Source organism: Notolepis coatsorum (assembly GCF_963971535.1).
Source record: "Notolepis coatsorum genome assembly, chromosome: 7".
NCBI classification, from domain to species: domain Eukaryota; kingdom Metazoa; phylum Chordata; class Actinopteri; order Aulopiformes; family Paralepididae; genus Notolepis; species Notolepis coatsorum.
Genome location: NC_140171.1, coordinates 40,792,047 through 40,807,416, shown reverse-complemented (window position 1 = coordinate 40,807,416; position 15,370 = coordinate 40,792,047). Strand labels below are relative to the sequence as shown.

Genomic DNA, 15,370 nt, shown 5'->3' with positions numbered 1-15,370 from the left:
TTACACCACTGAGAATGCTCAGTTGCTGGTGTTTGTGAGGTTTTAGTGAGTTTGTGAGAATATTGGATCAGTTGTACTTTTTTTTTTGAATACTTTAAACCCTTTTTTTGTGGTATATCGGATGCGGCCCAGGCTCACCCTGACTCCAGCGGCCCCCAGGTAAATTGAGTTTGAGACCCCTGCTCTAAAACTAGTCATATTCACCACGGTATAAAACGGGAATGTATGGATGAATTTTTTTTTCTTTAACCTCTTCCACCCGGAGCCTATTTTCTGAAAATCTGCCTAAAATACATACCTAAGTAAATGGAATATTGCTCCACTTCTACAAGGTCCATTTGCATATTCTTGGTATCTAGGGACATCTATGGACCTCAGTGAATGTATTCACAGTGTCAGAAATATTGTGTCTGTTATTAGGCTTGCTTAAATTGTGATGAAACAAAGGAGAATATGAATTATGATTTTTCTTTGCATCTTTGACAGTGAATAACACCATGCTAATAATGACCAGACATGAAGAACTGCCACTGATCTCGTTCAGTACCTTCTTGAGATCATGTGTACAAATAATCTAAGGAAATTAATAAAGGGAAGATGAAACAGAATGTTCTGTAGATACAGTACTGAATTCTCCCATCCGGGCCAATGCAATTTGAAATATTATTATAGAATAGCAGGCTTATAAATTACCTTATTATAGCCAATTCGCACATTTATATATATATATACATATATTATCTTTCAAATGGCCAAGTTCAATTTGGATTTAGTATCACCAGGCGTGCGTAAGAACATAATGAAATCTACTGTAATCTACTGTACTTTTTTATTTTGACCAGGGTGCAACCGTTTTGAAACTAATTTCAAATCTAATTGTTGCTGCATGTTAAAAATATGGAAGAGAAACTAACTGCTTCAAAATAATGCAATAACGTTACGTTTTGTGGCTTATTATCCGGAATAATAAGAGGTATTAAAAAAAAAACATAAAAAAACCCACCTTGAACCCCATAGAGGCTTTCAGGAAGTGTAGTTTTGAAAAATTCCAACGCAGATCCAGAGCTATGGATGACCTCTACAAAATGGCCGCAAAACTACAATTCCCATGGTTCAAGGTTTTCCAAAATGGTTGCCTCTCGTGAAATAACCCTGACCAAAACTCTATCTAATAACACTTTAACCTATTGTTAAACTAACGTATTGATGATGATATACATTATAAATGCTGTTGTGACATGGTTATGATGTTTATACTTGAATACGTTTGGGAAAAAAATTATACTTTTGTGAAACAGTTTGGAGAGATTGATTTATGACATGATGTTATTTGCGGTCCGCCAACGGACTGCACGGGCGGAAGAGGTTAAAGGGGACAAGCATTGCTATTCCTTTCACTATTTGGGCAACTTTACACAATTCCTGTAAGTCTATGGAACACATCTGTAAAGTATTTTTTTTTAAATGCTCCGTTGTTAAGCAAATTGTTGATTCTCTCTGTCGGCACCCGCTCACATCAACACGTTTGAGGAGCGCTCGCTCGTTCTACTCGCTCTGTTGTTGAGTGAATTGTTGATTGTGGGCGGTGACTACAACCAGTGACTTACTCACGTCAGCAAAACAGTCAAATCAGAACAGCTTAGTTGAGTGAGGGAGGATCTCGTGAACTCGAGACTAGACTGATGAGCCAAAATGAGAATTAGAGACACAGACCCCATTGATATAAACCCCCATTGCTAGGAAACAATGCTAAACACTGGAAAAGGCCATTTATAAGACACGGGACCTTTAACACATATTGAACGATAGTCAATGTAAAATCGGCCATAGTATTTTATCCATAGGTATAATATAGAATATAGTTATAGCCCTGCAAACACCGCCACGTATTCCTATATTTTAGAGCGTCGGCCTTTTAACCCTTTCTCCGCCGATGACGTGTTCACACGTCATTCCTCGCCATGCGTAATCTGCCAATGACGGGTTACGGCGTCTTTGAGATCAATATTTCATATTTTCGTCATGGTATTCACATTTCACCCACGGAGTCTTTGCTGGTGTTGTAGGACGCCGCTCAACTCTGCAATGCTTCAATACCGCCACCTGGTGGCCGATCGGCGAGTTGCCAAAACCGGAAGTGGCCGGAAGTGCTTAGTCCGTCCCCTATTCCGTCCGGCCACTTGCTATCGCTCGCGGGACTCTATCCAGACACCGTGCATATCGATCCGTTGCCATAACTCAATAAACAACATGATTGGACGTATATTAGTATTATACAAACCGGAACTGGATCACCTAGATCAACATCACATAACTGGGATCTGTTTGCGCCAATGTGATCGCCCAACGGTAAGAGGAAGCTGCCGTGAGTTTCAGCGTTTTTGATTATTATTATCCATACAAACTGCAGATGACCAGTCATGACGTTTAGGATCATGTACAGTTGACATTTTTAATATAACGTTGATCGGTATCAAACTGCATTTGATCATCTAATATATGCATTTATGGCTATATCTCACGTTCTATGAAATACAGCAGAAAACGATAAAAACATATTTATACTCTGGACGGTATTTTAGTATGAATGTGTGAATGAAAAAGTAAAACGTTCCTACATCCTGAACGATAGATAATTGATGTTGAATGGGCCATAGTAATGTCAATTTAGCAATACAATTTAAAAAGTTATAGCCCTGCAAAGAAGGTGAACATCTCCATAGACAAAATTGTGCTGGCAGAGAGGCTACAAGGATGGATATAAGCTCCGGCAGAGAATGGGTTAACAACACATCACGCATATCGCTGTGGCGTCCAAAGTGTTAACTATGAATCACCACAACACTCCAACTTAGACATAAGATAATAAACATCCTTTAACACACATTAAAGATCAATAGTCTTCCAACCTAATGTACAGTACAGTTCAAATCCATGATCACCCTGATGGGGGATCCCCTTTGAATTGCCCATCTGAGGTTTCTCCCCTTTTTTCCTATTGCGAGGTTTTAGGGAGTTGTTCCTTATCGTAATTGGGGGGGAAATTGTGGATTTTATGGTGGTTTTTATTGTGGATCTATTGTGATGTTTCTTCTTGATCTATGAAACCCATGGATGCAATTTGTTGTGATTTCGGGCGATACAAATACATTTGATTTGATCACTAACCATTGTATATCGATCTGTTACTGTTTCAGCTGATTCTCTTTGTTTTTACCTTGTGTTTTAGGTGATTTCCCCTCTTTTCAGCTTTGTTTTTATCTTATTGTATTACTACTTTTGATTATGTCTAATTTATGTTAACCGCCTGTTACTCAACATCAATAATAATACTAATTATTATCCATTGTAAATGAGGGCAACCCCAGTGGTGTTTGAGTTTTAAATAAAGGTGTGATGATTATGACGTCATTGTAATGCTCAACCAGATGGATAATGACATTCCTAATAAGATGTATGTGTTTGTTCTCTCAGTATCTCCCTGGTGGTCATGGTGTTTGTAAACTACGGAGGGGGTCGATACTGGTTCTTCAAGCATGAAAGCTGGAACGGTGAGCCCTACTTTATAAAATAACTTCTATAACTCGCAAAGATATATCTCAATGCTTTTTAATGCATAGAGGTCAAGACACAAGTGTGTGTCAGCATGTTGTCTGCATCAGCGTTTCCACTCCTACAAGACAAGTGACCCATATTCATAGACGATGGCCACATTGGTCAACATGCATCGATCATCAAACGTTCAATCTCAATTATTCAAAGTAAATTGTTAAGACCGTTAACACTTTGAATGCCCATCACGAGAATTCTCAGATTTTTTTATTTATTAGCGATCTGAATTCATATTTCATCAACCTAGTCTACCGTTGGTAATCCTGCCCCGCCAGGCGCTCGGATGTGAAAAAAGCGCCCCCTATCGTCTCCCAGATGGTAATGCACCATTTTGGATTGCACTCAATGAAAATGCATGAGGGGAAAAAAATCCACATTTGACTTCTCACGCATGTAACCGGAGCCGATCAGCTTCATTCTGGACCCTCAGCACAGCGTGTAATATGTGTTTTACAGTATACGCGTGGGATCAATAAAAGGATTGATTTTTGGAATGGCGATCAGGAATTGGAATAATCCATTTGGATACCATCTGATCTCAGGTAAGGAATCTATTTGACCAGTCTTAGGATAATCAGACCCATTTTCACGGAGATATAAGCTTTTCCCCTATAATGTGATATGGCTGTTTGACTGTAAGAGCGATCAGGAACTGAGAGAATTGATTTTCAGCTCGCGGCACCAGCGTGTACACATATACTATTGATAATCTAGCGTTTATTTGAAAACGATTCATAAATAGGCCGAAAAATTACAACGTTCTAGAATATTACAGTACAGGGTGATTATCATGGAATCTTTGTTTTTTCCGTGAAAACGAGGGCCTTTCAAAATGCTATAAAACTGAAATGAACCGATAAAAAAACAATCCGCTTCGACAATGTTGACTGGAAATGAGTCATTGATAATGCGACGGGCAGATTAGACACATAGCCATAATTTAAAACATAGATTAGGCGATATTAATGCTAACATTGAAGTGGATGGTGGGCATTCAAGCACTAAATGTGCGCCCCCTGCTGGGCACTGAAAGTGGTAATGAGTGGCATGCATACAGAATAATATGGTGAAACTACAGAATGTTTTATATTCAAAATAACAACATATAAATTAGAATAACAATTCCACATGTGCCTAACATTCAGAAATTTACATAGGTAATATTTACACAAAATTTATTTCCAAAAAAAGGAAAGAAAAGAGAGGTTTTCAAAAACGATTTACAGAAAACAGCCCAGAAGTAACTCTTCATTAACTCAATCAGCGCCGCAGCGATATGCGTGATATAGGTCTAGAATGCCATCGCTGTAAGTCAATGGAGAGACTGCCACTACTTGCGAGTGTTTAAAATATATGAAATATTATAGCTATGGATCTAATACACCCGTCGATTGTCAGTGAGTTGCTTCCAGTCAACATGCACAAAACAGTTTTTTCATCCGTACATTTCCGTTTTATACCGTGGTGAATAAGAGTATATTTCCAGAGCATTCTGTCTAATCTCAAGAAACTTGAGCAAACGGCACTTCAATGTATTTACTTAGAAATCGTGCCATTTGTCGCTTGATTTATGAATCGTTCTGAAAATAACGCTAGATTATCGGTATTATATGTGTTATCATGCACAAACAGAAGCAGGGGCTGAAAAATCGCTTCTCAGTGCTTTGCCCGCAGCCAACGGCAGAAACACACACACACACACACACACGCTCCTCCGATGGTGGTGAAAGAAACATCGGATTAACCCAAGATTCGTAACATAGAGTCCTTACCTGGTCTTTGATGTCCTGCAAAAAGATTAATCCAATTCCTGATCGCCATTCCAAATATTGATCGCATTTATTGATCCAACATTATATGTTCGAAAGGCATAATCCACACTGCTCCCAGTTTCCCCAGTCCATGTGTTATAAACGTTACTCTTGCTCGAGAAGGAAAACCTGGACCGGACTTGTTAGATCAGCGTACAGCCCAAGGGGGAGGGATTTCAATTATGTGCAATAACGGCTGGAAGGCGGCGGTATTTGCCCTTTGCGAGCTCAGACCTATTCCCAATGATAACATCAGGCTGGATGGATGAAAAATGAATGGATATAGCTAATAAAAGAAATAATGATTAAAACCCGAGATTTCTCGTGATTGGCACTCAACGCATGGCGAGTTAACCCGACTTTTTCCGTGATTGGTGCTGAATGAGTTAAGGCCTCTGGGAAACTCTGCAAATAGTGTATATAATAGGCCTGGTATGTGTCCCCCTCTTTTTCTATTTGCTGCCCTTCCATCTGTAGACTTACACGTTGTACATATATCTTTCTTGGCACCAACCCGGATACATATGTCTGTGCACAGTACACACTATGTCTATATAACTCTTGTCACATAATATAACCCTATACATAGCTGTTATTATAACCCTGTAAATGTTAGACCAGTAGCCAGCCAAGTGATCTGTATTTGTTATTATCTCCGCCACATGGCGCAAGCCTCCGGCAGAACATTATATTTCCGGGTGTGTGTGCGCTAGGCTTGGTCGGTATAATTTTTTTCATACCATCATAATAATAATAATAATAATAGATTGAATTTGTAATGCACTTTTTGTTCGCTGGGATCCCAAAGTGCTACACTACAGGGTTAAAACATAGTTAAAAAAAAATATATAGTTATTAGTAAAACAAATAAAATAAAATACAGAATAAAAATAAGATAAAAATAGAACATAGTTAATTAAAAACATAGTATGAACAGAAAATTAAAAAACAACAGCACAAGAAAATAAAAAGCTAACAGTCAAAGGCCTTTTTGAACAGGTAGGTTTTTAGGCCTGCTTTAAAAGAGTCCAGGCTCTGTGGTGCCCTCAGCTGGATGGGGAGGCTGTTCCACAGGTGTGGTGCAGCCGTGCAGAAGGCTCGGTCACCCATGGTGCAGAGCCGGGTATTGGGGACCTGAAGAAGCAGGCTACCTGCGGATCTGAGGGTGCGGGTGGAGGATTGTGGAGTGATGAGTTCCTGAAGGTAGAGCGGTGCGTGTCCGTTTATGCAGTTATGGGTGAGCATCAGGATTTTGTAATTGAGACGGGGAGCCAATGTAGTGAGTGGAGGATGGGGGTTATGTGATCGTGTTTACGGACTCATCAGGATCCTGGCAGCGCTGTTCTGGATGTATTGCAGCTTTTGGAGGCTCTTGCCAGGAATCCCGATGAAGAGTCCATTACAGTAGTAGGGGGGGCGGAGCGGAGCTAAGTTAACAATATACTCGTTATCACCATACATAACGCTTATATTGAAACACGTTGACATTAGGGCCGTTCTTTCAACCTAAAAGTGCACTTTCTTCAACCTCGAACCTAAATTCCTTAGCGACCCGTGTTACCAAGTAAACAAATCGGCGCGCACATTCGAGACACACAGATATGAAACGAGTCATACGGAACAAATAACGTATAACGGAGGCTGAAATTAGACCAATGTGAGTCACAAACTCACGACAGTAGTACACAACTACACATACAGACGCATAAAATTGATTCTGCATTGATTAAGTGATAATCAAAACCCAGCTTAAGCCGTTAAACCTATGTAGTGGTCATAATGTATAACATCCTCCCGGATCATCCACCTCTAAGGACAACAGGAGGCTCTGCTCTAAAGGAAGTCAGTGATTTCAAGTACCTGGGCTCGTGGGTCAACTCGTCCGAGCAAGACCTTAAAGTGAGGAAGGCACTTGCGTGGAGGGCTCTGAACGGCATGACCAGTGTGTGGAAATCCAACCTCCCCCGTCAAATCAAGCTCAACTTCTTTCATGCAACAGTTGAGTCTGTCCTTTTGTATGGCAGTGAATGCTGGACCTTGAAGCCCACCCTGCAGAAGTCCTTGGATGGGTGCTACACCAGAATGATGCGTGTGGTGCTCAACATCAACAGGGATGAGCATGTCACTAATGCAAACTTGTATGGGGTGGTGCTAAAGGTGAGCGATAAAGTGGCAGTCAGGAGAATGAGGCTGGCAGGTCACTGCCAGAGACACCATGAGATGCCAACCAGCAAACTTGTGCTGTGGGAACCAACACACGGGCATCGATCACGAGGACGTCCCACGTTAACCTACGTGGACGTACTCAGGAGAGATGTGGGAACAGAAAGCACCGGCGAGCTAGCCAGATGCATGGAGGATCGGGATGACTGGAAGCACCGATGGAGGGCCCGTCCGAGGACGACCTAGATAGATAGTGAATCGCAAAGCCAATACGCACACGCACACACAGTCGAACTGGAGCGGTTTACCAAACATACACTCCCAGCATTCATATCTCGTACGTTCATCTTCCAACATAACATAACTTACTTACCGGTACCCAAACAACGTGTCCCGAGTCCACATTCATGCACGAATCCATTTCAAAATATTAGAAAAACGCTCCGTTTCCCGATTCCTCAATCATCCAATGTCTGGAAGTTAGTGGACCCATGGTCCATCCATTCGACCTTAATGGGTCCATAACCGCATTCTATAGAAGAATAAGTCTTTATTTGTCATGCAGATTAACACACACACACGCGAGATGAAAGACCCACAGGAACACGCGCGTGGCTCTGCTGAGCTCTGACTGAGAGAGGGAAAGACAGACTGCCCTGCCCTCTGCTGGTGCGTGCTGTGCACTACAAGTAACGCCGTCCCCTGTTATATAACTCCGTGTCAGTGTAATAGAAGGGAACGCATCTGTGATTGGGCGCACAGTCTGTGACGTCACGGTATTGAAAATCATACCGACGGGATTTTGAAATACCCTGGTGGTATACCGTAATACCGTCATACCACATAAACCTAGTGTGCGCGCCTGCCTGCCTGCCCGCCCACTGCCCACTATATCTCACATACTACACAGGGCTGATCATCAGCCTGATATTGGGTCTGCACGCTCACAGCCAGACAAGGGTGCGTGTGCAGGAAGATATTTTTTTTATCGGGCAACGAGAAGTATTCTCTTGTCATTTCCAGCATTGTCCATTTAATCAAATCAAATTTATTTGTAAAGCCCGCAATCACACGTTAACGTCCCCATGGGCTAGACGAGTCTTATTTAAACTGTTAAGGCCTAGCCCTATTTTCAGAAAATCCGCCTAAAAATACATACCTAAGTAAATGGAAGATTGCTCCACTTCTACAAGGCCCATTTGCATGTTCTTGGTATCTAGGGACATCTATGGATCTCATGGAATGTATTCCCAGTGTCAGAAATATTGTGTCTGTTACTAGGCTTGAGTAAATTGTGATGAAACAAAGGAGAATATAAATGAGTGGGGAAGGGGGAGGGGCATTCTCCCTTTCTGTGTGTGTGCGCGTGTGCATGTGCGCGTGCGTTTGGAAAGACGATGAAGTCAGAGGAGTATATTATATTGATAGTAAATGTACTGAGGATGGACAGATAATGTTGATATTTAAACATAAAAAATACAATACATAATAAATGTATTCATGATCATGCAACATAAAACAATTGTAGGAACGGTTTGGGAGAGAAATGGGTTTTAGGTTGTGAGTTCCAAAAAAAATTACTTAACGTTTAAAGCTCAATATATCAAAACGTGGCACTTTACGGTGAACAGGAGGTCTATTTGTATTAAAAAACAATAGATTGTTTTTTATTTAAATGTCTGGAAGAGCTCAAAAACAAAAAATGTCAAATGATATTTCCGTTGCCTTTTTTGAGTTGATCAAAATCAGTGTTTCTCAACTGGTGGGTCGCGACCCAAAAGTGGGTCGCGGGGCCATTTTGAGTGTGTGTAAAAAAAAAAATGTGCACTACCTATCTTTGTGAAAGTGGCTTCTCAGCTCTGGTCCAGCTGAAGACAAAGCGGAGGAACAGATTGGACATTGAGCATGACCTCAGAGTTGCTTTGTCTACCATCACCCCAGACTTTGAGACTCTTGTCAGGAGCAAACAACATCCCCAGTTATCCCATTAGTTCCCTGGGATGTTAAGCTAAGAAGTCTGCTAAGAAGGATATATTATTTATTATTATTTTATTTCATTGTGTTTTAGCCCTTAGTTGCACTTTTGTTGCAACCCCAGTTATCCCATTAGTTCCCCCAAACGTACTGTGGGTCTGTTATGTTAAGCTAAGAAGTCTACTAATAAGTATAATCATTTATTATTATTATTTTATTTCATTGGGTTTTTAGCCCTAGTTGCACTTTTGTTGCAACCCCAGTTATCCCATTAGTTCCCCCAAACTTATGTCTGTTATGTTAAGCTAAGAAATCTGCTAAGAAGCATATAATTTATTATTATTTTATTTCATTGGGTTTTTAGCCCTAGTTGCACTTTTGTTGCAACCCCAGTTATCCCATTAGTTCCCCCAAACTTAGGTATGTTATGTTAAGCTAAGAAATCTGCTAAGAAGCATAATTATTTATTATTATTTAATTTCATTGGGTTTTTAGCCCTAGTTGCACTTTTGTTGCAACCCCAGCTATCCCATTAGTTCCCCCAAACGTAGGTCTGTTATGTTAACACTTTGAATGCTGACAACGACTATTCTTGTTTTATCAGACCCCCCATTGAGTGCCGACGACGAGAAATGTCGTTTTATTTTTTTATTAGCGATCTGAATTCATATTTCATCAACCGAGTCTCCCGTTGGTACAGCAGCCCCTGTAGGAGCTCAGATGGGAAAAAACCGCCCCCTATCGTCTATCCCTGTGTAACTGCAGGTCAGTCTATTATACTGGGAGATCCCTGTGGGGATCTGTAGAGGTGGAGCCAACTGGCTCCATTGTGCTGGCGAGCCGTCTGATGATGAGGGATCTGATCGCGAGTTGGAATGCAGCGTGGAATATATATTTACAGCAGCCAATAATCAATCAATAAACGCGATCGATATTTGGATTGGCGATCAGGAATTGGAATAATCTTTTTGGAGAACATCTGATCTAAGGTAAGGAGTCTGTTACCAGTCTTTAAGTAATCAGTAATCTGAGCTGTATTCACTGAGATAACAGCGTTTGCCCCATGTGTGTGTGTGTGCGTGATCTTGAGGAAACGAGAGAATAGATTTTTCAGCCCACCTCTATAGCGTGCATAAGTACACATATACTATCGATAATCTAGAGTTTATTTGAAAACGATTCATAAATAGGCCGACAAATGACAACGTGTCTAGTGTATTTGAGAATATTCCAATAAATGCCGTTTATGAGGGAATCTTTCTATTTTCCCGGACATTTTCGAGAGAACGATAGCTTTTCGAAATGCTATAAAAATGTGAACCGATTAAAAAAAACAATCCGTTTCGACAAGGTTGACTGCAAACAAGTCATTGATAAGCGACGGGCAGATTAGACACATAGCCATAATTTAAAACATAGGTTATGCGTTTTTAAAGCTAACATTGAAGTGGATGATGGCATTCAACCGGGTAAAAAGGTAAACAAGGTCGGCACTGATAGTGTTAAGCTAAGAAATCTGCTAAGCATATTATTTATTATTATTTTATTTCATTGGGTTTTTAGCAATAGGTGCACTTTTGTGGCACTTTGTTGTGTTTATTTCATGTTTTGAAAGATTGCGTATTACTGCAAAACTTTTTTTGTTTGCATAAATCATAGTGGTTCAAAATTTTGGGTCGCAACTTACCTAATGACTAAGGAAAATGTTGGGTCCCGAGGCTAGACCAGTTGAGAACCACTGATCTAAATGTTACTGATTCTGTTAAATGGGCATATAATATCATCTCATATCGATCGCAGGCACCTGAATTTAATCATATCGTATCGTGGCAGACTTTGTGATATCGGCAAATATCGTATCGTTGTCTAAATAATCGATATCGTATCGTATCGTGATGAAACTGGTGATTCCCACCCCTAGACCTACTACACCAGGCATACAACTATATCAAAACTCAGAGAGCCTCTGGGAAATCAGCTCCCGGCAGGCACCGCAAATTAATTATGAGCATGATAAGGTTGTTGGCTATAGTATGTAGGGATGGGTACCTTTCACATTTGAACCGATACGGTACCTGTGAATCGATACCGGTACCCAACGGTACCTTTTTTCTGTACTTTTGTCTCAAAATTTTTAATTTACCTACCTCAGTCGTGAAAAAAAATATCCAAACTTCAAATAACTACAATTTTGACAGTTTTCGGCTTGCCATTGCTCTGACTGCTTTGTTGTTGAATCAAGTCAAATCCTAGGTAAGCATATATTGTGCGTGTGAACGTTGACGTGAAAAGAAAAAAGGTAAAAAAATCTAAAATATACAAAATGTTGGTATCTCACTTGAATCGATACTCGGTAGTACCGACGTGTTTCGGTTTGGTACTTTAAAAGTACCGAATTCGGTACCCATCCCTAATAGTATGGCGTTATTAATGCATTAGACTGCTGTTCTGCCGAAAGCATGTTGTTTTGCTGGCAGCTGTAAGGGCACAACTATGGGCCAATGGCCATCATTTGAGAGCCACTTTTGCTGAAAATATCTGTGCGTGTGATTGACTCCTGATAATAATACAAAAAAGAATGCAAAAAAAAACACGCCACCTGGCAGAGATTTGTGCTCTACTGAGCACAGATTTCTAGTATTTAAATGTTTTATATATAAAAAATGCTATAGATGCTAAAAATGCTATTTTTATGTAGAGTAATAAGAAACTAGACAATTCCGCGCAGGGGAAATTGTGAAAGTGTGGGTGACGCCTGTGCACCGCCGGCCAACGGGAGAGGGTCTCTCGCGAGTCTCTATGACAAACTGTTCAAAGGATACAAAAAGGGGCGCGGCCTAAGGATCGGGGGAGTGGTCAACATAGACCAATGAAAGAGGATATCCCTACTGAGTGCAATGACACAACCCACTAGTCGCATAGATCACTATTACACTATTACACACTATTACACTATTACACACTATTACACTATTACACACTATTACACACTATTACACACTATTACACTATTACACACTATTACACACTATTACACTATTACACACTATTACACACTATTACACACTATTACACTATTACACTATTACACACTATTACACACTATTACACACTATTACACTATTACACTATTACACACTATTACACACTATTACACTATTACACACTATTACACACTATTACACACTATTACACACTATTACACACTATTACACTATTACACTATTACACACTATTACACTATTACACACTATTACACACTATTACACTATTACACACTATTACACACTATTACACTATTACACACTATTACACTATTACACACTATTACACACTATTACACACTATTACACTATTACACACTATTACACACTATTACACACTATTACACACTATTACACACTATTACACACTATTACACTATTACACACTATTACACACTATTACACACTATTACACTATTACACACTATTACACTATTACACACTATTACACACTATTACACACTATTACACACTATTACACTATTACACACTACACTATTACACACTATTACACTATTACACACTATTACACACTATTACACTATTACACTATTACACACTATTACACACTATTACACACTATTACACTATTACACACTATTACACACTATTACACCGAGTACAATGGCACAATCCGCAAGTCTCTACGACAAACGGTTCAAGAGATACACTGAGGGGGTGTGGCCTAATGGGGCGTGGTCTAAGGATCGGGGGAGTGGTCAACATCGACCAATGAAAGGTGGTCAACATCGACCAATGGCACAATCCGCAAGTCTCTACGACAAACGGTTCAAGAGATACACTGAGGGGGTGTGGCCTAAGGGGGCGTGGTCTAAGGATTGGGGGAGTGGTCAACATCGACCAATGAAAGGTGGTCAACATCGACCAATGGCACAATCCGCAAGTCTCTACGACAAACGGTTCAAGAGATACACTGAGGGGGTGTGGCCTAAGGGGGCGTGGTCTAAGGATCGGGGGAGTGGTCAACATCGACCAATGAAAGGTGGTCAACATCGACCAATGAAAGAGGATATGCCTACTGAGTACAATGACACAACCCGCAAGACAGAGGGCGCTGTCCAGCAATCAAGTACTACAACACAGATGGGGCAATGATGGGTTAAGTGGATGAGGTCATTGGCAGGTCAGCTGAGCTATGGCCATGAGCCTCACAGCTGTTAGGCTGAACCAATCATGAGTGAGCCATGAGCCACACAGGTGACGCAATTACTATGACTTGCATTTTCCATCCAATGCATTTCTATGGAGGCAGATGCATGACTGCATTGTCACGTTGATTAAAAGAAAACTATAAGAGATGAAGCGTTGTGACGCGCACAGGAGCACTACAACGAGTAGGCGAAGGGTTGTGTGCGATATTGTGGCATTCGTGCGATATTGTGGCACTCCTTCGGCGATCGGAACAGAAGGGGAAAAAAAGAGTGGGAAAAAAGAGATTCCTAGAGTGGATTTGCATGGCGGTCAATGGGCAGGAGAACCTTCAAAGAAATGGTCGTCAGTTGAGATAGAAATGTCCAATTCCATTTATTTTTCTTTTGTGAGCGGGCTGACAGCCGTGTCATCGTTTTGATGTGTTTGTTTTATTTATACGTCCAAAATTGAGATCACACTCGCAATTCACCCAAGGTAGTGGAAAAAAAGATTATTTCAGCTCTCGCACTCTAAATTGCAATGCATTTCCAATGGGACCGAAATTTTACCGTTTAAAGTCGATTCGTAGCCAGACGGTGCGGTGAAACTTTACGAGTTCGAATAGCGCTGTTGCCATAGGCAGGCCGGTCGTTTTAAAGTCGATTCGTAGCCAGACGGTGCGGTGAAACTTTACGAGTTCGAATAGCGCTGTTGCCATAGGCAGGCCGGTCGTTTTGATACCTTTCACGTGTATGGGGCGCGAACACTCTGGCACGAGTTGTGTTTTCAAAATCGGTGGAATAATAAAGAATAATAAAAAGATGAACAATAACTACAGTGTGGGTGGCAACCTGGCTTCGCCAGGTCACCCACACTAACAAAAGAAAAAAAACACACAGAGCTTTCATAAAGGTATTGCTTTTCCCCCAAAAATGATTGATTAATGAATTTATAATATTCTTTAAAGTTTGCCAGTCCAAAATGAATGTTGTTGTTTACATGTTGTGTGCATGATGTATCCCCTCCCTACTTTCCATTTCCCCAGGAATGTACCTGATTGGATAAATTGCACCTAGATTTGGAAGGGATACTATTGGAAACTCAAATTCAAAAGGGAATCATAAGGATATGGAATGATGGTTAATCTCACAATAGTCAGCTACAATGTTAGGGGATTGAATAAGATAATTAAAAGGGTGAAATGCATGGATTTATTACGTAGAAAAAATGCAGATGTGGCATTTATCCAGGAAACTCACCTGCGGGAGAAAGATGTCCCCCTGCTTCAAAACAGAATGTATAAGGTAGCGATATCATCATGTGGAAGTTCTAGTTCTAGAGGCACAGTGATCATGATCAAAAGGAACTCAGCATTGGTAGTGGAAAAGTGTAGTGGGAACTCCTCTGGGCAAATAGCATACATGTGTACATCCATTTATGGGAAGAAAGTGGCCTTCATCTCAATCTACAGTATGCACCGACGGTCTTTGACAAAAACGTTTACCCTGAACTCAAAAGAATTACTAGCATTAATAGATTATGAATTGATCACCGGTGGGGATATGAACGCGGTGTGTGACATTAGGTTGGACAGATCTAACACATCTGCAGGCC

General features: G+C 40.6%; 1 protein-coding gene across 2 annotated transcripts in view; it reads left to right on the top strand.

The window, feature by feature from the left end:
- Positions 1–15,370, top strand: part of hgsnat (heparan-alpha-glucosaminide N-acetyltransferase) — a 60,538-nt gene that overhangs the window by 19,293 nt on the left and 25,875 nt on the right. For both annotated transcript variants that reach the window (XM_084318661.1, XM_084318662.1), the window contains exon 8: positions 3,475–3,551. In XM_084318661.1, coding sequence (XP_084174787.1) covers positions 3,475–3,551 — 77 coding nt within the window. The remainder of the gene's footprint in view (positions 1–3,474; positions 3,552–15,370) is intronic.